Raw genomic sequence first — 24,980 nt, 5'->3', positions numbered from 1 at the left:
AATTCCTTTCAAACATATCTCATCTAGAATATTGCTTCATATTTAATATAGTCGAATTTCAATTAGGAAAGTGAAATAACATTGTTCTGTTCTCATTCTTAACGGTTTATCTCTAAATACATCATACAGTGGAAATCTCGCAGACACCTTTGCAGGGCAAGGATTTTGTAATCACATAGTCCCGTTATTTGTCTTGGGAGATCCAGCAGTGGTAGATGTCCACACTTTGACTTGACAATCTAAAATTAGGTCAACAGATTGGAGTAGATGTGTTTCTGAGACAACTTATTTGTCTTAAGTCCAGCATCTCATTTATAATTCAACACTCTTAAACGAAGTGTTACGGAGATAGATCTGTCTATGTGTACAGTTTCATGCTGCTTGTCTGAACACACGGTATTTTTAAGCACTCGGCAACAGAGCATGTGAATTGTTTTCAACAGTTCTTGTAAAGATTAAAAAACCCCCAGAAGATGTAGCTCCATGTCAAGCCCTAGAACGACAGAAACATCCCCGGCTCGACCCGATGCAGCAGCGGTCGGGCTGAGGCTTGGGCAGGATCCCGGGTGGGTGGTGGGACAGAGGCCACTGGCCCGGGCTGGGGAACTTGCCCGAGCGCACAGCCGCTGGACCCCGGGCACACGGGGATGCCCTTCCAGCTTCCCCAACAGTACAGCTGGGGAGAACTCTTTCAATTGCAAGTAGATTATAGACATTTTCAGACATGAGAAGTTACTTTTTTTTCAGGAAATAAATGAAAAATTCAGGTGAAACAACTGCAGTGGCTACTTGCAACTTGGTCTTATTCTAGTAATGCAGCTGGCGTGTAGAAAACTGCCAGGTGAGTTTAAAAGGTGGCACTTAGCTTGTCTACTTCATTAAAGATGGAGCTGTACTTTACAATTCTTATCTACTTACGTACTAAAATATGAGGAACGGGGAAAATACAACTGAGCAGGATTATTGTTCAGAAGTTTTATTAACATAGTGGGTTTAACTGTTAAAATACAGATAAACCTCATCACTGAAAACTAGTGTAGTTATCTCCCTGTAGACTTCTTTTATATAAAAAGTGTTTCATATGGTCTGAGTCAAAATGAAACAGTTGAGAAAATATATATACACTTCAAAAGACTTTTTTCCTTCAGCTGGAAAAACACAAAACCAGTATGGAAAGGACCGTAGTATCCAACACAGGACTAATAATAGCAGCTACTTGCATATCTGTGTGCAGAGTGTGTCCCTGCTACAGATTGCAGTTAAACACACAAGGAGTGTATGTGGTTTTTTTTTCATCTGCTTCTTGACTATTAGGCAATCACCTAGAAGCTTGAACTGCCTATCCCACCCTTTATTCCATATGGAAAAAAAATATTTTAGGAAGAAAAGGGATACTAATAACTTACTGGAAAGAACTTAGGAGTTTTCTAGTATAGATACAGCTCTTAATAAGTAATTTTTTTCCTACTATGTTAAAAAAAAAAAGTGAGTGGAACACAGATCATCTCAATATGGAATTTAGGTGGATGAATGAGGGTAGAAAGAACACTTGTAGTTTAAAGTTGAGTGTATTTTAACTATAAAGCAGGTGGGAAAACTGAAGTTCCCCTACTGATCCAAGCGCCAGAGAAGCGTAAGCTGCCTCCAGGAGTGTAACGGCAAAGAACCTGGAATGAAATAAATGCCCGTGCAACACTGTTTGTGCCAAACTGTGTAAGATCCACTTGAAAGCATACAGTACATGAAGAAGACATTCCAATGTGGTCCTTCACTTCAGATTTCCAATTTTCATAGCAAAAAATGATCTGCTGAATGTGAAATTGCCTTTTTCATTATAACAGCCTGACAGCCCCAGATACACAGTACATGAGAGAATTACTGGTGACATCCAAGATATTAGTCTGATGGCCTTTCTCCCCAAGTTAAAACTTACCAAAAATTCTGACTTAATCCTTTTTTCAAAAGAACAACTGCTTTCCCGGTGTATGAATAATTACCTACCTGTTCAATTAATCATAGAAGCAAATGGTTACAAATAACACTTCCAAAACCAGGAACATATCTTGTGCATATACAATCTGAGGGATTTTTTTTTTTTTTTAGTTGAAATACTTAAACTTCAGCATCTGTGATTTGATGTTTCCAGAAAAAGATTATGGGAAGCTACCAAGACAGTTAACAGATCTCCATCAGGAACGTCCTCTTGATAATATGAGCTGTAGCCTACTGTATAATGCTGGGTAAAAGACCGCTGGGTCTGAATGATCAGTCAAATGTGGGTAGCAAGATTTGACCTTTTTTTTCTCTTTTTAATCTTGTAAGAAATTAATAACTGCAGGAGCAAAATCCCTCAGATGTAGTAAGTTACGTATTTTTAGACTGCCACTTTTACTGCTGCACACCATGCTCAACTATGTTAGCCCCAAGCAACTCCCCATCTTCCTCTCTGGAAGAATAAGCTCATGGCACCTTTTGTTCTGAGTTCCAAACGTAAGAAATTGGAGTTTACTGTTATGCTGTGTTGTCTGTGGACCTGCAGTCCTTATTTCCACTTCCTAAGCTCAGCATCACACCTTTTATAAATATAAACCTATGCTAGGTATGTGTATATGTATTTTTTATATATATAAACGTATGCTAGTTATTCAAACAAATACTGCATTACCTTATTCTCTACCTGTTCAATCAGTATGAGCTGCTAATGTGAAAGCATGAGGAAGTGGGGAGACAATTTAGTGCAACAGAGCAGTAAAACCAGTCACTCTGCCTTTATGTGTTTGTGTCCCCCGCACTTAGAGGTACCGTTGTTGGGAGCGTATTTTCTGCTTAGGACTGGAGGCAAGGACAACATCCCTCCAGTGTAAGTTTCAAGAAAATAAGAGCAGCAGTTAGCTATACCATTATGTTCTGCTGTTTAATTCTCCCTTTATAATGACATTCTCACTCTACTGGTGTAGGACACTTCCTCCACTAAACCTCTGCTTATGTATTTGTTCAGTCCTAATAAGAGAAAACTACTCCCCTGGCATACATCAGGCAACAGGCAGCGATACAGGGTTCCCTGCAGAGCCTTATTCATGTGCTACAGCCTTATTTTACAGGAGTTCTTGCCAGGGCTGGGATGTTTTTTCTGTTACTGCTAATGAGATTCTGAAAGTTTGCTATGAAGAAATGGAACAAAATGAGTAAAGGTACAGTAGACCGTGATGCAGGTGCAAGATATTCAACTGGGACAGTCAAATTTGAATTGATACTAACAAATTGCTCCCACAGTATGCACAACAAACATTTAGCCTGCTAATATTTTCACATTTAAAAAATCTGCTAGTAAATGTCATGTTGATCCTCAGTACAGTGTGAAAATACCTTGTTCAAAACAAGAAATAAACATAATATAGACAAGTGCTTTTAAGCAGTAGATCTCAAAAGGATTCATAAGGAACTTGAGTCTTATGAGCTTCCCCACATTGAAAAGCTACAATGTGGAATTTGGGTGTGCTTGGAGTTATCCGGCAGCTGAACAGTATAACAAAGAATAGGCTTTAACGCAGTCGCAACAGAATCCTACAAGTGTTGAGATGACGATTCTTAAAAAGAACAACGAATCTACAACACAATAAAAAAGCCATGTACTGGATAACCTCTAATTCAGTGAGAAGAATCGTTATTTTCACAGAAGCATAGCCTAATAAAATCTCAGGAGAGCTGAGAGCATCTTGGGCTGGTATTTTTAGAAAAATCTTTATGTTAATATGTGTTTTACTGCCTTGTTTGAGCTGCATCTTAACAGATTAGAATAACTGCTTTGGCTGAATTTAGAGCTTAAATCTCAAATTGTTGCCTAAGGGTTGGCTTAGTGACTTCAATGTGATCTGCTCCCCAGAGTGTCTTTTCCTAGTGCCTCACGTGCAGCGGTGATGGCTGAAACAACGTGCCCATTCCTTGCCCGCCTCCTCGCTGCCCGCTTTTCACTTGTTTGTTGCACAGCAGATTTCGAACAGCAGCAGCAGTCCCAGAGCTGTTTGGTTACTTGAAAAAAAGCCGATCACTTCCCAGTTATGACCAGAGTAACTTTCGGAACTATTTAAAAAATTATTTGCAAAACCTGTCTTGCACGCATACTTGGTAGGCAATTGGTAGGCATTTTTAAACCCCCATCTAAGTATGACTTGCACACTCATTTGTTTTTTAAATAGCAGAACTGTTTTGTAACACATCACCAAATTTAAATATTGCAAAATGATTATTGCAACCTTTTAGGAGATCTTGGGAGTTTTAAAATCATTGGTATCAAATTGTAATAACTACTCTTTCCAAGTAAGATAAAAATGCTGCCTTTTAACTCTTACCTTTTATAGGACTAGAAAACAGTAACATTATATTAAATTGTTACTGATCTGTGTGCAAAATTTCTGAAACATGGTAAGATATGTGCCCTCTAAGCAACTTGCTGCAGTATCAGTCACTGTGAAAACTTTTGATTAAGATCAATGGCTTGAAGAAAACTATTACTAAATGTTCATAGAATCATAGAATCATTTTGGTTGGAAGAAACCCTTTAGATCATCGAGTCCAACCATAACCTAACTCTAGCACTAAACCATGTCCCTAGGAACCGTGTCTAAATGTCTTTTAACCATCCCCAGGGATGGTGACTCCACTTCCCTGGGCAGCCTGTTCCAATGCCTGACAGCCCTTTGCGGGAAGAATTTTTTTCCTAATATCCAATGTAAACCTCCCCTGGCACAACTTGAGGCCATTTCCTCTTGTCCTACCACTTGCTTTATTTGCTTTTGAATCAGATAAAAAGTTGCTTTAGCTTTTAGCTAGATTATAGTTACATAAAAATATTCAGCAGTTACAGAAACTGCATCAAAATCAAGTATCTCATACGACTGCATAACTGCACATTCTCAATAAAGCTTGAGACTGAAGTTATTGAATACGTGAGGTGAATACTTTCCAGAATTGATGGAAAAATAATTTTTAACATCTAAAAAATATACAAAAGTTAGCTGTCATTTATTATAAAATATGAAAACTTACATTTTGTAGATAACATTCCATTCCTAATAGTGAAGCTCAAAGAATCCTTTCATGTTATTTTTAACCAACCTCCTCCTCCACCACGTTCTAAAAGGAAAAAATACTTAGGAAGTTCAATCCCGAGTGCTCTCTGAGCTCTGCCAGACAATGCTTTAATTAAGGATTGATACCCTTTGGAACAGAATGCCGAAATGGGAGGTGAGCAGCCTTCAGAGCCTTGTGGGTCTTCCTACAAATGGTCAGAGGAACATGAAATAAGGCACAGCAGCTCCTGTTGGAGCTCTACCAACGGCAGCACGATTGGGACTCTCTTACTGCACAGTCGTGCTTTTCCTCACTCTCCAAATACTTTACAAGGTGCTCAGTAGCCGCCTCCTCTTCGTTCTATAGCAGGTAAGTGGAAATATTTCAGGGAAGACTTAAGTGCCCTCTGTTTCTCAGACTGTTAAGGAAACAAAAAACCTTTGAAACGCGCTGGGTAGAACACATTTTGCTACTACACTTTAATGAGCAAGTTAGAGTCTGTACCTTGATGTTGGATCCAATAAATCTAACAGACTGTAACACGGGGGTGTCACCACTTTCCTTCGGCGTCTGGAAAACCGAGTGCAAGGTAGGAGTAGAATGGGGAGTGACTTTGGCTAATCCAGAAGCATTTAATGTTGGTAATTCTCCACCAGGAGGTCCATGTTGGTTTGTTTTTTCTTGGACTTCCCTAAGAGAATGCTTTACAATAAATAAACAATTTTCAGTTTCTTTCTGAGAACATCTTATGGAATAAAATTAAGAGAGAAAATCCAAATAATCAGAAAAACAAACAAACAAACCTCTACCAAATACTACTTCAGCTAATTATTTTTTTAAAAATTACTTTCTTGCAATTTTTCCTGAAGGAACTTCTTACAAAGCCCACATTGATGAACCCCAGAACTAAACTGGTGGAAAATGACTGCTCCCGTGGAAGGAGACTTCATGCTTTCAAGGTTAAATGCAGCACAGAATTTTTTTTTTTCCTACTTTAATTTTTTTGGTGAAAAAACTGTATTTGAGAGTTTTTAATGTAATACTAACTTCCATCTCACCTTGCAGATATAGTGAAGCCATAAGAGTGAATATGTTGAGCATTTTTCTCATAGCTTGGATATAAAAAAGCTTTAGTTTGCCAGAATTTTTATCAGATCTTGTTTTTTGTTACTTCCAGTGTCAAATATGAGTTTAGGATTTTCCCAGGTATCATCTAAATACAGGATAATAAAGTTTTTTAAAAAATTATTTGCTCAAAATGTAGACTGAAGGCCTGAAAAGGCAAAAGCACCCTTTCTGTCTCTGCTACAACTTCGTCTGTAAAACTTCAAGGCAGACAGCAAAAAGAGGACGATGATAATTAAAGAAAGGAAAAAAAGAAAAAAAAGAGAAAAGAGAAAAAAGAGAAAAATGTGGAAGTGACCCTCTAAGTCTGTATAAATGTAATTACTCCTACATACAAATGTAACTACTACATTTATACAGTCCTAAAATTACATTCAGCCCTTTGAAGGCAACCGTGAGGGGCTGATGTGGCCCCCAGTGAAAATGAGTTTGACACTCCTGCTCTAAGTAATAGTAACTATGACAACTGTCTACTGAAGGGATTATGTGGTATCGCAGCTTCTGAATTCTAACTCACTATTTTCAGGACTTTTGGGGGGTGGAACTGCATCAGACCCAATAAAGATCAGTGTTCAGGCAGACTGAATAAAACCAAGTAATCAGCTTAAGTAAAACATTTGTTTCTAGCTAACAAGTTCAGTGTCACTTCTGTAAAGGGGCTGACAATTCTTCCACTTGTATATTACCTGTCTTTGACTTTCCTTTGAAATTTGCCACCAATGCAGAGGTACTTGCCCTGCTGTATTTCCTAATAATCTTAATTTTTTGTGCTTGGCCAACTGTTGTGTACCAGCTGCCCTAGAAAGTTTGGGGGGGAAGAAAAAAAATAAAAACATCAGTTGTGCTTTAAGTGGTTTGGACTCAATGCAAAGAATAACATTGACTGAATTACGTTCATTGTCGTGCAAGCTAAATACTGGCACTGTAAGCAAACTTCAGTTCACTTCGAATAATAAGCACATTGCACTCCCCCCACTTTCTAATTTTAGCCCACTTTTTAATTTTAATCTTCACGATTTAAGTGATTTGAAGTCACTTGCCATACGTCTTGAAAATAAGGGTGCTGTAATGCTTGATGGGCAGCAATTCTCTTGTCAGGATCATATGTTATCATTGCATACAGGAGGGAGTAGCCTTTGGGAGATAAATTCTGCATCAGAGGAGGTATTCCTTTTCCTTTTTTAAAGGGGAAATCAAAAGTCACAATTCTTGACCTGTGTTAAGCAAGAACAAACAGTTATTCATGCATATTCATAGAAAATCACAATTTACTGAAAAAAACCCTATTCTACTCTGATTGAGGTAATAATTTATTAGGGACAAGTAAGTAAGACTTGGTTGGGAAAAAAAAAAAAGTTTATTTCCTAACAAGTTATGTCGTTGGCCTTAAGGATACTACAGCAATAAAAGGCCAAATAAGATTGATGCAGGCTCAGACTTCTTCTGCTCTGCCGTCAGGACTCACAAGTCTCTGGGTAGGGGTAGAATCACAGAATCACAGAATGTTAGGGATTGGAAGGGACCTCAAAAGATCATCTAGTCCAATCCCCCTGCCAGAGCAGGAACACCTAGGTGAGGCTACACAGGAAGGTGTCCAGGTGGGTTTTGAATGTCTCCAGAGAAGGAGAATCCACAACCCCCCTGGGCAGCCTGTTCCAGTGTTCTGTCACCCTCACTGAGAAGAAGTTTCTTCTCACATTTAAGTGGAACCTCTTGTGTTCCAGCTTGAACCCATTACCCCTTGTCTTACTGTTGGTTGTCACCGAGAAGAGCCTGGCTCCATCCTCGTGACACCCACCCTTTATATATTTATAAACAATAACGAGGTCACCCCTCAGTCTCCTCTTCTCCAAGCTAAAGAGACCCAGGTCCCTGCTCTTTGGTCAGCAGCTGTCACAAAAGAATTAGATTTTTGTGGAGGTTCCCCGAGCAGAAATTGCACACAGTTGAACGGTTATATTGTGGGTAGTTAAACAGGGACATTAGAGCTACGGGAGTGCACACTTACTGCTTGAACTTGTGGAGAGTTTCATTAGTAGGAGTGCCTATAATGTCATGGATTTTTGAAATTTGGTCCAGCTCATTAGATCCGGGAAAGAGAGGCTGAAAACTGCAAGTTAGGAGATGGCATTAGCACTGTTAACACACAGTTAATCTAGTTGAAGTGGCATAGCTGCCACTTTGGTTAAAAAATTTTCATTTAAGAGGAAGATAAATTTTAGGATTATTCATTTGCAGACAGTTTAATACCAGTCAACTGAAGGATAACATGAGTAGCAGATCAATACAACCACATCTTTGGATTGAAAGGGTATTTTGGGGTATTAAACAAAGATCTGTAGTTGCCCTTTCCTCACAGGTTTGGGGTAAATATGTGAAGAGAACATCCCTCCTGGTGAAAGGCCAAGAATATGGGATTGTGGTTAGTGAAGTGGCAGATCTCAGAAGCCAACGTGTTTTCCTCATTTTAAGGCAGCAGAGTCAAGCAATCCCTCTTGTTGTGTATGAACAGAGAAATATATAAGAAACATTCCATTCCTAACACACAGGTTCTCTGCAAGCAGCAACACTGGAAAGATGGCAATTAGAACTGCGTTCCTGAGCTTGATCCTCAGTTAATAAAAAAACTTACACAGAGTCCTTGGAACATTGTGATCAATAGAGCAAGCTTGACTTTTAACAAGTTAGGTCCAGTACCATTTGTTTCTTGCACAAGTTGCCTTTTTCCATGTTAGCAGAGGGTTTCCTTGGGCTTATAATTTAAGTAGCACCATGTGATTCTTGAAAGCAACACATTCAGCTCTCTTTGTAGGAGGAGGAAACTTCTTTAACTGTTTGCAAATTCAATCAAACAGCTGGCTGCACAGTTCTCTGAATGTCTTCAGAAAGCTTTGAGAGATCTGATTCATGTTGTGCAGCTGTAGCATGATGAGCAGTTGGTAGCAGCTTTTGTATGAACTGCAAAATGTGCTGCCTCTAAGTGTAAAGCTGTAGCTTAGGGAAGAACAACTGTGCTGTCCACAAAAAATTGTAATCCAGGAGCCATGATTTGTAAGGAACGGGAAGAAGGAGACCAAGATTTGAAAGATAAGCATGGCTGAGTAAAAGAATAAAAATTCTTACATGGCATGGTGTAAAGCATAAAGGCTTGCACAAATGTTCAACGGCAAAAACTGCAAGATGCACTTAGAAAGAAACAAACCTGTCCATAACTTCCTTTAGCTTGGCAAGGCTGCTTCTTTTTCAGTTTGGTAATTTCCAATAAACATCCCTCATTTCTCTCTGAACACAACTATCAGAAGAATGGAATTTGTTACATTAAGCTAAAAATTATGAGGAAATTTCTTTAAGGTTTTTTGCCCTAAGAAAACTTAACTTTGCAGCGTGTGATCTTCTTGCCAAACTTCAAAGCCCACCTGATTCAAACTGAAATGGAAAAACATGGCATTTTTAAAGCTTTTGGTCCAATTTACTTTGGAAGAGAACTACCACATTTGGGATTTTTCTATTAACAGTTTTCTGACCGAAGTAGAACTGTTTCTCTGAGTTAGCAGGCAAAGCATAAGGGTTGTCATTTAATGTGATGGTGATGGCAGCAGCTGCACTCGCCATGTGGAGGAGGAGGAAAGAAGCAAAGCAAATGTTATCACTCCTGGTTGCATATCGGAGACAGCCGTGTGGGAGGAGAATAAAGAAGAACTGCTGCTGTTGCTAGGGCACAAAGATATTGGAGAAATACTCATGGTGGTTATTTTTCCTTTTTTTCTTAAAGACTAATGACACATTTTTTGAGTTACAGTTTCATCAAAACTGAAAAGCTTAAAGGACTTCAATCTGGGTTTTCCTGAACTCTTCCTTCACCATAATCCAACTCCAAGATATTCTAGAACATAAGGTCCCAGCACAAGGCTCTTAAACACACTATATTATAAATCAAAGCAGTAAATCAGAGGGAGTGTCTTCTCTAATTTCCTTTGGTTTTGCAGAATAGCAATTCAAAATAAAGAGGGAAAAATTTTACCACCAAGTGCGTTAACAAGATTTGAGGATAGTTAGTGATGCTCAAGAGAGGAAATGAACCATATTCTATTCAGAGAAAAAGCACAGAAAACACATTTTTACCAAACTCAAATGTGAAGCCAATGGAAAAAAAAGGCAAAAACAAACAAAATAACCAGCTGTTTAAAAATGTTATTTTACTTGTAAATCATATTTGTTGGTACTATCTTCTTTTGAACATCCCACTGCTTTATTACTAACCTGCCACAGGGTGAAGGGAACGCCAGCCGAGCAGGGTTGCTGTGCATGAACCCTCAGACTAATCACAGAAGCAGCTTCCACAAAACCATGGAAACAAAGATCATATTACCCATACCATGCGCTCCATATTTGAGTTATTTACCTTTGATTTTCTTGATTAATAATAAGACCCGCCACTGAACACCGTACCTTGTGATCTCATAGAAAACACAGCCAGCACTCCATATATCAATTTTGTAATTATAGTAGCCATTTGTAAGCAAGCATTCAGGTGCTCGGTACCAGCGTGTAGAGATATATTCTGTATGTGGCTGCTTAGAATAGATACTCCTACAAGATCCAAAATCTCCTAACTTCAGGGTATTGTGCTGCAAAAAGAAAGTATTTTGACAAATTAGAAACACAACATATTCAACATATTCAAGCAAAGGTTTTCCTTAAACATGTGAAATAGTCATCATAAAAGAAATCACAGATTACTTTAAACTTTCACAAATCCCAGGGGTAGTATTAAAGCAGTAAAACTGCATTTAAATAGCAAGTAACTCCAGGCTTGAAGATTTCTGTCTCAAAATATGTGCAAATACCATTCTGTACATCATGAAAAGAAAGAGATAAGAGTTAATTGAAAAGTATATGGACTATTACTGAATGGAAGACCGCTAAATACAACATCTGGATTAAGATATTTTCTTAAGAGTTCTTGTCTTCAGCAATGATATAATAGGTGACTTTGGCTTCTCTCTGTAACTGCTTTTCCTAGACAGTTTTAAAACTTAAAAGAAAAATTTTTGTCCAGAAAATAAAATTTCATAAACTCCATTTTGAAAACCTTGCTTTTCAGACACTAGCAAAATAACATTCCAAAACTGTCAGAAGAACAGATTTCTATGAAGAAATCTTCAGAAAGCTAATACCTTCTGCTCTCTTTTGTACTAATAACTACCACTAAATATAGGAATTGAATATAGAAAGACTGAGCTGCAGAACTGAACCCTGTCACTTGTTTTTAGGTTAACACAGAAAGGAAAATACATATTAATACAGGATAAAGAACAGGTTTTCTGACTGGAATGAAGACATGCAGGTCGTAATGCACCTGATTCATTTCAGGTTTTAGCCAATATCAAACTTAGTTGTTCATTCATCTAGATGAGGAATATGGTATTACATGTAACTGTCTATATATTTTTTTAAAACCGTACTTTTATTCATGAAGAAACATTACCTTCTCAGTGTAAAGAGAAAAATACTGATATACTTCACTTTCAGTTAAATATTTCCACATAAAATTAATTACCTTTATTAATATGTTTTCTGGTTTCACATCTCTGTGAAATATCCCATTTCTGTACCAACAGAAGCACACCAGAGAGAAGAGTTCAGTAAAAAGAGAAACATTACCAATGCTTACAATTATTTATACAAAAATACTTTGAGAAATTAACACTTTCTTCAAACTTACCAACCTCAAAAAAAAAATTGAATTTTGCCACCATTAAGACAAGAGCGCCAGGTCTGGGGCTGGGGAAAGGGCAAGCCCAGGCAGGAGAGGCCGCGCTGGCGGCTTTTGCTGTCCCCAGGGTCAGCGAAGGATCACGGGGGCCACCCCCTCCCGGTCCCCCAGCTCCTTGCCGGGCTCTGCTGCAGGCACAGCTGCGGGGGCAATGGCCTTTCTTCTCCTTGCTGGCCCGGATAACCGTGTGTCTCTACCAAGATATGACCCTGAAATCAATGTATGGGACGTTTACTGTAAAACTGTTGCTGAACCAGGGCTCTTACCTATGTATGTAATCAAGAGATTTGCATAACTGGTACATGTAGTTCTTAATTTTTTTTTCAGATAATGGCTTTTTCCTTCCTAGAATTAAATTTCAAGTTGTACAAGACCTTTTTAGCAAACAATAGAATGCAAAAAAAATTACTCTTCAGCTTCCAATAATGCATTGATATTACACTTTTCAATTATATTATTTCTGTCATTTATAGCTAGCTTTGTAATCTATTTTCCACTCAACTTCAGACATAATTTAGATTTCACTGTGCACCAGAATAGCTCAGCTAACAACTGTCAATTTGATATTCTGTAATCTGCCTTAGCTTTTACTGCATGTTTTTCTTGCAGTGCGTTTCCCCAAGTTCTAACAGAACTACAATATTTCACTTCTGAACACCTAATTTCCTTTCTAAACAAAGTAACTGTCCTTAAGGTTCAAGATTCATATCAATCACGTCAAATTACTGCAATGCTTAAATGACTGTGATTCACATTTGACTTGCAGATTAAAGGTTAACCTCTGTAGTTCAGCTTGCTATTGCTGTTGTGCAATAAGGACAGTTATAAAATTTATTTTTCAGAGCTGTTCAGTAAGTACTCAGCTTTTTTCTTTGATAGGCTCCAAAGGCCTTTCAATCTTGCTGTAATGCCTTTATGTAACGCTGCAATGTCATCAACGGAGGCAGAAATGATGGCATTTTTGAAAAACAAAGCAGGTACTGATCTGCCTGATGACAGCAGGATGAGTAATTGGCTGGGGAGGAGGACGGAGATGAACGGGACAGTAACTCATTGAGGCTGCGAGTCCTGGCAGGCAGCACGGGGCTGCTCCGCTCCGCCACAGGATCCGATGAGCAGCATTAGATAACCTGTTTACATTGGGAACTGTAGTATTACTACCCCAGTAGAGAGAAATGGTGCTTTCAATACCAGCATTTTTGTCATTTATAGTAGAAATTATTTTAGAAAATGCAGCTGTTCAAACCAACTCATATTATCATTAGTATTTAAAACAAAACAGGCCTTCAAAAAAGAAGTCGTGCTCCATTTTTTTTTCATTGTGGGTCACTAGTAAAATCTGGAGCAGGTGCTCTTCTACTTCCAGTTTTATCATTACAGAACCTTATTTGAAAGTAATGATGAGGCGAATCATCAGGTAGCAGCACTCGAGGCTACAGCCATTTTTGCTTGAGGCATCTCCCCCACCTCCCTCTGAGCCTTATTTTTTTTCATCGCTTTAGGTGACCAAACTGTTCTTGAGTAAGCAAAAGGTAAGACTGGTTTTCAGTTATTAAATGACTTATGATAGCACTATATATTAATAGCAAGGGAATTATGGCTTTGTATAAAGACAATTAGCCTTGTCTTGATTGAAATAACATGAATCTGTGAGTTTATTAATGAAAAAAGCCCAAAGGATCAACTTTGCACATTAGTAGCATTACAGTGAACTGTCCTCCTACTTAGAGAAGTGTCATCATACACCTTGTTAAACTAGAAATTCGTTCTCAGTCAACCTCTGCTTCAAGTTCTTCTTCATTACCAGATTTCATGCAAACCATGCTTGCCTCTAAATTTTTCCAACTTAAAGCCTTTTAAAATTGTTCCGCACTCATATTAAACTCAATTTTGCAAGATTCAGAGTAGTCAGGAAATGACAAGCATTTGCATTACTAAACACGGTCAAAATATAAAAACTATTACAAATCATCTGAAATGTGACTACTTTTGTACACTCTGAAAACTGTTTTCTGACAGAGTGTTGCTAATGAACACAATTTAATTGTTTTACAAATTACTAATGCAGTCCTTCAAATCACAATGCTCAAAATTCAAAAGGAGCTCCTTCTACCTGCCATTGTTATCTAGATTTCCTCAGTCGATAAGTGTTCTGGCTCAGAATTAAGATTAATTTTCCAGTTTAATTATGTACTTGGAAATTTAGCCAGATATTTATTGTTTGAAATGACTGCCATATGTTATATTTCTTGTCTTTGCGATAAGCCACAAGTAGAGTGGGGGAGAAAACAAATGAAAAACTACTTCTGCCCCATAGGAAATTGTGGCGTTGACACATCTACTTTGAAACCCCAAAATAAATTTCAAAAAAAGCGCATAGATTCTAAAATGCAAAACACTTGACACAAATGAAATGCTTCAGTGCTTGAAAATATCAAAATACTTTAAAAAAAATTAGACTCTCCATAGGAATCTGTTCATTTTCCTGTTTTATTCTATGATTTGACAAGCTCCACTCCCTATGCAACCACCTTATACAAGGTGAAAAAAAGACACTGTACCATGGGAAACACAGTCCAGACACAGCATCAGACCACAAAGAAGAACCGGCAATTTCTAGAAGTTCATATAGACCCAGGTTAATGTTTAGACAACCTCAACTGCAGCATTTCGGATGACAATTAAACAGATTTCACTTTGAACTGATTCACCATGACATAAAAAAGGTTTTTAAAAACAAGCAGCAGGAAAACAACCTTCTAATGAAAACTTGAATTTGATAATACTGTTTTAAAATTTAAAAAAATAGCAGAACATACTGAAGTTATTAGACTAATTTCCATCTGTTTATAACGCTTAATATAGCAGGCTTTTTCACATAGAAAGAATGAAACACTGAGAAATGTCACCAACTGAAAGGAAATACTCTGAAGTAAAAAAAAAGGCAGTTAAATAACAAACCTAAACATTCTGTTTTTTCATAACTGAAGTACAGTATCTTTCCTAGAAAGAGAAAATGCAAGACTGTTTTTAATGCACAGGGCTAACTCACTATCCATGAGGACTCCTTCCTATATTCTGTTAATTACTTTGACTTTACAACTTCATGAATTTATCCTGGTCTTATTAAAACAGCAAATATTCAAGGCTGCTTCAGTGATCAGCAAACAATTGTTATTTTAATCTCAAATTTTTATTTAGGTCAGGAACATGGTTACTCCTTTTGTTAGAGATCTGAATACTCGGTGTTGTTAACGTAATGTTTGGGAGCAAGTCTTTATTCTGTTGCACTGAATGACAGTTGCATGCTGAGTTACTTAGATGAACCTCCCAACTGTTAAGACATTAGAAAATTTTAATTATTCAGTTAAAAAATCCTCTTTTGATATTGAATTGTAAGTAAGTGCCCCTTCATTTACTATATCAAACTCCTTTGGTGTCTATATGACCCTGGTTTTAAATCAGCTTTTGTTATAAACTTTTTGTAGGAACTCTTCCTTAAGCTTTGTGGTCTCACAACTGCTTCAACAAACAGCTCCAGAATTTCTAAATCCAGGGAGTTTCAGGGAACAATATTATTTTATAGAGAAAACTTGGTAAAGATATTTTTACTAGATATAAAACTTGAAAATCATTATTGATTGATTCAGTAGTTTTTGAAACAAATGGAAATAATTTTCTTGTTATATCATGCAGCTGTGACGTAACAAACCTATTTAATTTCTATTTTTTTGTTACATAAAGCAATTATTTTGCATTTTGCAGTCAAGGTTGTTTGGCTGTTTCCATGTAAAGTTTGACTGCAGCAATAGATGGCCATTGACCTGACTCATTAGAAACCTGTGTGCGTCCACACCTCAAACACGTGGGTTTATTGCACTGGGGAGAAAAACAAGAATTTCCCTATGAACTTTGAAATATGTAACAGTGAACAACCACGTGAAAAATAATTAATTCCACTTTGTGATCTACACAAGGAGCGTTTCTTAACCATATTCTACATACCTTTTATCAGCTGATAAATATTCATGTCCATAAGTTCACATATCAGTGAAAGGGAGCCAGCTTTTTTATCACTGAAGAAACAAACAGAGAGACTTTAAGCTAGAAATAACATTTACATGTTTATTTGTACACAATATAGAAAAAAGGACTTAGTCTAACCAGTATTAAGATGGACATTTTCATTTTCAATTGATACTTTTTCATAGAACTTTTTCAACTCAGGGTCTGAGGTATCATAGTTCTAGTTTACTGCAGAAGTTAACTGATGTACTCCGTGAAGGTACTTGAACACATGTTTTCTGGGTATATCACACTGTTCAGTATCAAGAAATTTCCAGTAAATTAACTGACACACTCTCACAATAAAAGATAGGAAAGCTATTACTCCATAAATGAAAATACTTTCTAGTCAGGTCACCAGCAGTGCACTATTGCATGGAAATGAGTATCTGCCCGGAATCCGTGTTTTGCTGACAACAGCAGTTTTAAGTATCATCATGATATGACAATACATCTGACACTTTATTTTCCATTTCACTGCCCCACAGAGGCAGATGTCTTTGGGTGTTAAGTTTTTTCTTACAAGGTAATTGCATTAAAGTACGTCCCCTCTGCAATGTTCGACTAATCCAGACAGCAAAAGGTTGAGGGTACAATCTGCAGCTGGGTTTGCAGACAGACTGACAGAGCTTGCGAGCTGCCTGGCCAACTCCATGACGCTTCGTTAACAACGGCAGCTGAAGCTGAGAATTCCAGAAAGCCAAGCTGCTGCCACGATTATGGGCTTTCTGTCTATTTGTAGAAAATGGGCCTGTCAATAACAATATAGTACCAGAGCCCTGAGCAGAGGAATAAGAGCCTGAAGAGCAAGAAAAAATATTTTAGAACAGTCAACAAGTTTTGTGTCAAGTATTTGAATAACGAAGTATATGTCTGCTGTTGCATAGGGATAGGCTCACTATGCAACTACACACTCACAGTGTAACGCTCACTAATGGAGTAAATGCCGTCATAAAACCTGATCTCTTTGTGAGACAGAACATGTCCCCAGAAGACACTTATGGGTCTAATGAGGCTAAGGAACCCAACGTCATCACTGACTTATCTCTTTCCAAACTTGTAGCTCAGCTTCTCCCTAGTTGTGAGATCTAAACTTCTATTATTTGCAAAGGGGTATCTGTAAAGTTTCTGACAAAATGATATTGCCAAATAGTTTGCTCGGATCCCTAGTTCAAACTGACAAGTCAAAGCAAGATCCTTGAAGTACCAGAGCCTATTCCGGCAGATAAGCTCTGTGCATGCCCAACCAAAATACTGTCTCCTGCAGGCATGATGTTGTGCAGCTAAAGCACTGACTGGATACAGGACACAGGTTGAAATCACCAGCAACTATGACATAGCACAATATGAAGTTTAGCTATGCTTAAAATATATCTAGTCTGTAATTTTAATACTGATGTTCAAATATTTTTGGTCTGCTGCAAAAGAGCCATAGAAAGTGTGAGCTTCTTCACATTTTTCTTAACAAAAAAGGCATGAAGACTTCAGAATATGACAAATTTGTTGGTTTTTTTTCTTTCTGATGGAATAAAAAGCTGGTTACATGCCTACAGGTTGCCTCTAGACCGAAAAGTTACTGGGTATTGCGCAAATACAGGAATAAGGAAAAAAGAAATGAATGCACCATACTTACAAAACAACTTCATGTAACATAAGGATATTAGGATGTGGACTCAGCCTCCTTAGTGCTTGTATTTCTCTCAGATTATTAACTTGTTCCAAACTAAAGTTGAATTAAAAAGAAAAGAGGATCACCGACTTGCAATCAAGGACTGGATTATAATTATCTTTCTTCCCTGCCATGAGATTGTCAGACTGTACTCCACTTGAGTCTGTAATTGAATTTTCAAATGCAGGACCTGATAAATTGTTCGCCTGCTTTGGTTCTTTATAGTGCAAACCAGTAATGAGCAGAACGACTTCATTCCTTCTTGCAGTCTGGAGTAGCTGGACTTACCCAAACAAGATAAGTAGTTATTTATTGTGCTCCAGACATCAGTTACCACACCAAGGAGCTGTCTGGGAGGGGTTTTGTGCTGGGCAATAGTATGTGTGACACGGTTTATTCTGCGCTGCTGTAGCACACATTCCAGCTCTTGCTCAGCATGATTAAAGCGACAATCTAGCCTTGCCAAATTTAACATTTAAAATTAAGTTTTGATGGTAACCTCTTACATGAAAAATAGACAGTAGTCAATTATTGTTTAATTATTACGTTGCCTTCCTAGACTTTAATAAACAACAAAACTATATGCTACAGAGTCTGGGGAAGAAGCAGGAAGCAAAGAGCTTTGCACACTATTTAATGGATCAGAACAGGACTCACATGCCTTTTCACAGTCAGACCTAAAGCTACACATCAAAAGAATATTTTCCAATTTCAAACTAGGAGAAATACCTTGTATGGGCAGGTTCTGTTTAAAACACTGTTATCTGTTGCTAAAAGAGTTAATTTCATCAAAAGAATTTGTCAGTCAATTTATCAAAGGGTTAAAGGCTTAAAAGATGTTTTAAACATGCTACATGACAAAAGGAGTCTGCTTGTTATGCCCTACCACTGAATTTTATACCATCTGCCCTTTATATAGTTAAGCCGTTAGTTTAAATACTCTTTTGATAATAAATTGGACAATTTGGTCAGTTGTGGTCAGCTCTCTAGCAACACAACAGAGAATCAGAAGCAACATTACTTGAAGGTATTTCTCTTTTTTTTTTTAACTTACAGCCTTTAAAGCTCTGAGTTACATTGTGAAATCTTATGTAAGAGCAAAATGTCCCATATTACTTTGTATGAACAAATGTGGCATTCTCCGTGATTTCACTAGGAAATCAATATATTTGACTGAGAATACAAAGTCAGTGGCGCAAAAAGCATTTTTTGGCACTTACATATTTGGAGGACAATGCCAAGTCTACGTCTACTTCCACACAGCCGTCACCTCTATTTTCATAACTGATAAAAAGCACCTGTTCTGTGACCAAATAGCATCTTGATGATGGATGTAATTACATATAAAAGCAAATATGAAGTAGAACTAATGCGATACGTGGACTAAGGATAAATACAGTGTTTTTAACTTGCATTAAGACAGTATTTTAAGTAAGACTGAAGAAATTATTGTCCAGGGGGTGTACTGACACTTTTCCTCATCCTCTTATTATTTACAGCAAAAAGAAAAACAGCACAAGTATATTCAATGCATTTGGAAAAGCAGAAATCAGCTCTTTAGTCCTCATTCTTCTCATTTCACCCTCGACCCAGTGGCCAGGCAGCATTTAGTACAGTAATTAGAGTACGCAAGGAGATAACTCCAATGCCAAAGGGGAAGGCCCTTCATAATCAGCAGCAGTTTCATTTCTGTACTACATGCAAACCTTTTTAATACATGTGTATTCAAAAAACTTCACCTTGTCTTAATTTCACATTTCCCCACCTAATTTGAACCAAACTTTCTGTAGCACTATGATTAATTATGCATACCTTTCAAAATGTTGCTTCATGTGTTTACATGCATAGTACTTTCCATCCCTAAGACTCAGTGTCTTCAGAACATCAGAAAATGTTCCTTCTCCTATCTTACCCACTGGTTTATAGTCTAAAAACAAAAATATACTGTTTCAGTATGTTTAAAATACAAATGGTTATGAAGACTGCATATTAATCCATACTTGATTTGTTAAATGCTAAAGGAAAAATTTTAAATAAAAGGGGGTTTTTTTGTTAATGCATAAGTTATTTGAGAGAAAATATAGTGAATAATAGTAAATGAAGTTTTGCTGCCCATAATACAGAAGTCTGTATTCCTGTAAGTAAAATACAGTAATTCAGTCTTAGACAAACTACCACCTCCTTGCTCAGAGACACGGTGCCTCTGCACTTCATGCCTTTTTTCTGCTGCAGCACATTAGCAACTCAGACCTGAACTTATTCTTTGCTTCTTTCACCAAAAAAATCCCTTGTACTGGACACATAAAAATATCTTGAAAAGCAAGGGTGTCTTGTCATTGTTCCAACATTGGGGTTTTGGTTGTTTTGGTGGTGATTTTTTATTTTATTTTTAAAATACTTTGGGGATTTTTTTAAGCAAAACAGTTGCTGATTTTAAGTTCAGATAGAAGTTTTGCACTAGGCCAAAAATAATGCTTGATTTTAATAATGAAGTGCACCAAACAAAAGGATGTGATAATCAGTCAATTCTAGTTCTGCAGAATTTTAAGAGATGAAGCAGATAACACAAGAGTTACGAAGCAAGCTTTATTTCTGTTAATTTCTGAGTCTTTTCCTAATTTCCTTCAAAACTGACATTTCTTTCCTCCTTTATTCTCCTTCAGTTTTGTGATTAGCTGCTCATTACCAATCCCACTGCCTGGTTCCCTTCACCCACTTTGTCCTCCTGTTTCCCTTTATTTTTAGCACCTACAGATTCCATCCTTGATAATTCTTGCAGTAATTTCATCTGAGCAAAGGCCAGTTCTGGTCAGCTTTATGCTGCTGTTGCTTTTCACATAGTCTTATTATTTAAGAAAGATCTGAGCCCAGTCATTTTGAGAGAGGCAAAGCGGGAAAACCCTTTTATCATATTCAGCCCCTTATGGGAGTCAGAATAACTGTAGGAGTCTCAAGCTCTGTCAGCAGTAAATTCAGTGAAGTGTAGTTGTCTGTATTAGTTACTGTGACAACAGTCCCTGGCCTGGGTTTGGCGTGTGACAACCACAGCTCTCCCAGGCACCTTCCCAGCCTGGCGTGACGGCTCCTTCTAAGGTCATTCCTCAAGCAGTTTGTGTCCTACTGCCTCGTTTTGGAAGATAAGAGAATTTACTAGCATAGACGTGGACCATTTCATGCCAGTCGCTCTTTGTGTCCAAGAAGATTTCCAGATATGTTTAATTTACAAGTATAAATATAGCCTCAGAGTGGAGAAAGCCTGCCAAGAAATTTTGCGGAGGGAAAAGTTACTTAGGCAGGAACATTTTAATGCTGTCTTCCAGCTAGCAATCAATTTGTGTTGTCTTCACCTCTTTTCTCCTCCTCAACTTCAACACTTACTCCTGTTAAAAAAACCTCCTCCTTTCCTTGTGATCCAAATGCTTATATTTTAATCAGTAGAAACCTTCCCCTTGCAAATCCCTCTTTCTCCAATATAGCAGTGGCAATGCTCTGAAAATTGCCAGTTGTTCTTCGCATTTTTATCACCTGCTGTTTAGGTTTTCTGATCATTATCCATCATGCTGGATCATAAAATAAATAATTGGGCCATCTAAATTTGAAGATAGGAAAAAGCAGAGTAACTTAAAATCAATGACACTGTCTAATGCATTTTATACAGACAGTTTACAAATAGAACTATTTTATAAGTAGAAACAGAATTTGAAAATCATTATGGGTCAAGGGAGAAATCCCTAACAGAGACTCCGAAATAAGGAATAGACCAGAAGACCGTTCAATTCATGTGGCTGTTATTTGATAACTGCTCAATCGGTGCTTTAAGCAAGGTGATCCCTCACCTTCGGCACCCACTAAGCAACATGACTGAGCAACGTGCTTTATCAGCAAAAATCACACTTCACACACTGCTCTCCACTCCCACCTTAAGTTTTCATTTCCTAGCTAAATATAACATGGAGGTTGTAAATTCAGAATACTTAAATCCCATTCTAACGGAATTCCAAAGAAAAAGTGACAAGAGATTTTTTTGGTAGCAACTGATATTCTTTAATCAGTCAGATACACACTGGCTATGTTATATGTGCATATAATGTCAGAGCCAGACCCTACGGCAAAAAATATCCAAGGCAGACACACAAAAAAAAAGCTATTTATTGACCTGCTCTTTGAGTTGGATAAATGACAATCCCATATTTTTCTTTTCTTACATGCAAGTAATTGATTCTCTAGCGTTAAAAAAAAAAAAAATCAAATCATATGATCTGAAAAGAAGAGGTGTTAATGAACCAAAGCACTTAAGCAGAGAAACACAGGGAAAACATGATTGTACATATTTATTGAAAATATTTTTAGATATATAAAGATGATATAGTATATGCTTATATAATGTGGGTTTGCTTATGTTTTCTTCTATACATATATTTTTTCTCCTACAAGAGAAGTCTAGGTGACAGTGGAGGGCTCAAAATAATTTGATATTTTTTTATTTTACACTGAAGAGTTCTAATAGTGTAAGAAGAGTTAAATCTTTATACACTTTAAAACATTCTTACAGCACTAAAGTTTTTTTTTTCATGTAAGCATGTTAGGTTTGTTCTTATAAGTTTTTACAATAGAATGTTACACATACAAAATAAAAAACTCACACATAACAAACAACTGAGGCTTTAACCTGGCACTTGAGAGAGCGCCATCCAGTGAAAAGAATGACAGCAGAGACCATTTCAATGGATCGAATAAAATGTAGAATTAGGAACGGAAATTGCATTATTTGAAATCTCTCTGATGCATAAAATCAACGTGTAAACTCTCAACAAAACAGATCACTGAAGATAAGAGACCTTTTGTCCTAGGGAGAAAATGAGAACGATCCTGTGATGAGTTAGTTATCATTTAATGAGAAGCTGAAGGGAACTCAGAAATTGTAAGAATAATAACATAAAAGTTTATATAGAATAAGAAGAAATAAAATTTGCATCCACAAGCCAAGGTGTCTGGAGATTCTTAAAAATCCGCTTCAGCACCAGATAACTGATCTTTCAAAAGTGGCAAAACCCCCACCAAAACAAAGGACTTGAAACACACACTGAAAGAGAACAGTCAGGCCTAAGGGTGTCAATTTTAAGCTATGAAACTTACTACAGCTACAAAACAAAACTAATTACCAGTTGGTTTGCCTGGATTTCTGGTAATGAAAGATGAAAAATGACAGAAGTCTCAAATTTTTTAATCAGGATTTTAAGACTGAAAGCTTTGAGGATGAAATTAAATAAACAGTGTTTTAATTACACTTGCATATAACGTGAAAGAATAAAGCAGACGTAGTAACGAGTTAGCAATGCTTTCATGGCATCTATAACAAGCTCGGTATTACCCAACATCTTCCTTTCCTCCTCTCTGTTTCAGCACACACAGATACTCAGGCTTAGAGTGGTCAGCAGAAAGGGAGATAAAGGTTAGGAAAACAATGAAATTCCATACAGATCAATGAAATAAGTACAAAAGATATGGCCGAAGTTATTTGTAAGAATGAGTTGCAGCAATCTGAACTAGTCTAACACCAAAAAGTGGCCATCAAAATGGCAGAGGGGTAATCATTCAATAGAAGAACAGTGTAATGTGCAAGAGACTACAGGACACAGGAAATTAAGAACAATGTCAACTAAATAATGAGCAAGTGATGGGATTCAAAGACTACACTTGTATTACTGTAACTGGAGAGCACAGAAAATCCATCATCATTTGGAATTAAAGAATCCAATGCAAAACAACAGAGAATATACCACTACCATAGTCAAACCAGGATACTATAAATACCTAAAGCAGATATTTTGTTGCAAAGTTGCCAAGATGCTGAGGATGAAAAAGCCATGACATTTAAATATGATATTGATGTATGTGGGGAGAACCAAAATAAAAATGAAGAAAGCAAGAAGTTCAGCTTCAGCCACAGTCACAAGGCCATGACACATAATTATTGCATTCAGCAGCACGCCAAACCTGTCGGATGTGACATGGGGTGATTTGAAGAAGGATGCTAAGTAATGGAAGGAAAGGCTTGCAGAATAAAGAATGAGGAAGCTTGGCAATTTCTGAGAAAGCCTTCAGAGAGATCAGAGGACAGCCAGGCTAGTGCTTCACAGGACTGGGAGATTTCTGAGCACCCCCTTGGAGAACTGCCCGGCATGCAGAGACCAGCGCTGCCACGGGCGGGCTCGGCTGGCACATCTAGGAGCTGGCAGCAGTGACGGCGGTTTCCAGGGACCACAAAAGCACCTACAGCCACCCCAGCCCGGGTGCTCCCGGCCCAGGACCCCGCTCCCCTCCAGCCAGGGCCGCCGGCCCCCTCACAGGCGCCTGAGGAAAGGCCCTCTGCCCGCAGACTGCACACCAAACAGGGCCCGCTGCTTTCCCCCGTGCCCCCTTACTGTTCATCCTGCGCTCGCCTTCGGGTCTCGAGGTGAGCGAGAGAGCGGTCGGGTCCCCTCCCGACCGCCAAGCGCCTCCCGGCCCGGCCCTCAGGCCGCCATGTTGTATTCCCATCACCTGGCAACCGCGCAGGCTCCGGCCCCGCCCCCGCGCCGGCGCGGCCCCTCCCGCCACAGGCCGGGACACGCAAGCGCAGTGCGGCCGTCCCGCCGGAGGCGAGGGAGTTGACGCATGCGCAGTGGGCATCACTCAGGGGCAGCTGCTTTACCTGCCCCACCTCTCCTCACCGAGTATGCGCAGTTGGGGGGGGGGGGGGGGCGTGAGAGTGCTGCGCATGCTCTGGTGTGGAGGTGGCGCTGCGGCGGGGCCGGGGGTGGCGGGCAGGGGCGCGTCCGGCAGCCGGCGGGGCTGAGGACCGGGGCGGCCGTCGCTTTAGGTCGTGGAGCGTGTGGCGGCCTGGTGCGTTCGTACCTCGGCGCGTGTCTTGGTTTGTGTGGAGCGATTCTTGCCCGCGCCCTCCACGGGCTGGTCTTTCCCGAGGCGGTGGCGTTGGGCCCCTCGGTGAGGGGTTGACGTGCGCGGGCCTCGGCCTGGGCCCACCAGTGCTCCATAAAACCTCCAGCGGTGTCGCGGTATCTGCAGCGCCCGAGCAAGCTGGGGTTTATCTGCGGTGATCGCCTGATCCCCAGTGGCTCCCGGGCGCCACTGCAGGTGGCAGGCGGGCTTTATTTCTGGGGGGGTGAGGGGGTGCACTGCACCCCGCCAGGTCCCAGCTTGTACGAGGAGTAAATGGAGAGACGAGGGTCTGGACGGCGGCCTCGCTCTGTGTTCGGGTTCTCACCGCGCTGC

General features: G+C 38.8%; 1 protein-coding gene across 1 annotated transcript; it reads right to left on the bottom strand.

The window, feature by feature from the left end:
• Positions 1-40: 40 nt before the first annotated feature.
• Positions 41-24,246, bottom strand: MOK (MOK protein kinase). Its single transcript, XM_065636560.1, has 12 exons — positions 24,131-24,246; positions 19,518-19,632; positions 17,670-17,759; positions 15,977-16,047; positions 12,238-12,316; positions 11,756-11,804; positions 10,645-10,823; positions 8,204-8,305; positions 7,236-7,409; positions 6,882-6,993; positions 5,575-5,772; positions 41-5,488 (listed from the first exon to the last, which is right to left on the bottom strand). Exons 1-12 carry the CDS (start codon positions 24,243-24,245, stop codon positions 5,408-5,410), a joined length of 1,365 nt encoding a protein of 454 aa, XP_065492632.1. The 5' UTR covers position 24,246; the 3' UTR covers positions 41-5,407.
• Between the last annotated feature and the right edge of the window lie 734 nt (positions 24,247-24,980).

The sequence above is a fragment of the Caloenas nicobarica genome, chromosome 5, assembly GCF_036013445.1.
Source record: "Caloenas nicobarica isolate bCalNic1 chromosome 5, bCalNic1.hap1, whole genome shotgun sequence".
Lineage (NCBI taxonomy): Eukaryota > Metazoa > Chordata > Aves > Columbiformes > Columbidae > Caloenas > Caloenas nicobarica.
Note: the sequence above shows the minus strand (reverse complement) of the source record. Positions and strands in the feature narration are given on the sequence as shown.

What these genes read in the sequence shown, in the direction of transcription:
- MOK (XM_065636560.1), bottom strand. Translation starts at nt 24,245, where the DNA reads ATGGGAATACAACATGGCGGCCTGAGGGCCGGGCCGGGAGGCGCTTGG. An exon ending in TCTCTTGATTACATACATAG is followed by an intron (nt 11,805 to 12,237) that starts GTAAGAGCCCTG and finishes CTGTTGGTACAG; the next exon opens with AAATGGGATATTTCACAGAG. An exon ending in GTTTTCTATGAGATCACAAG is followed by an intron (nt 8,306 to 10,644) that starts GTACGGTGTTCA and finishes CCTAACTTGCAG; the next exon opens with TTTTCAGCCTCTCTTTCCCG.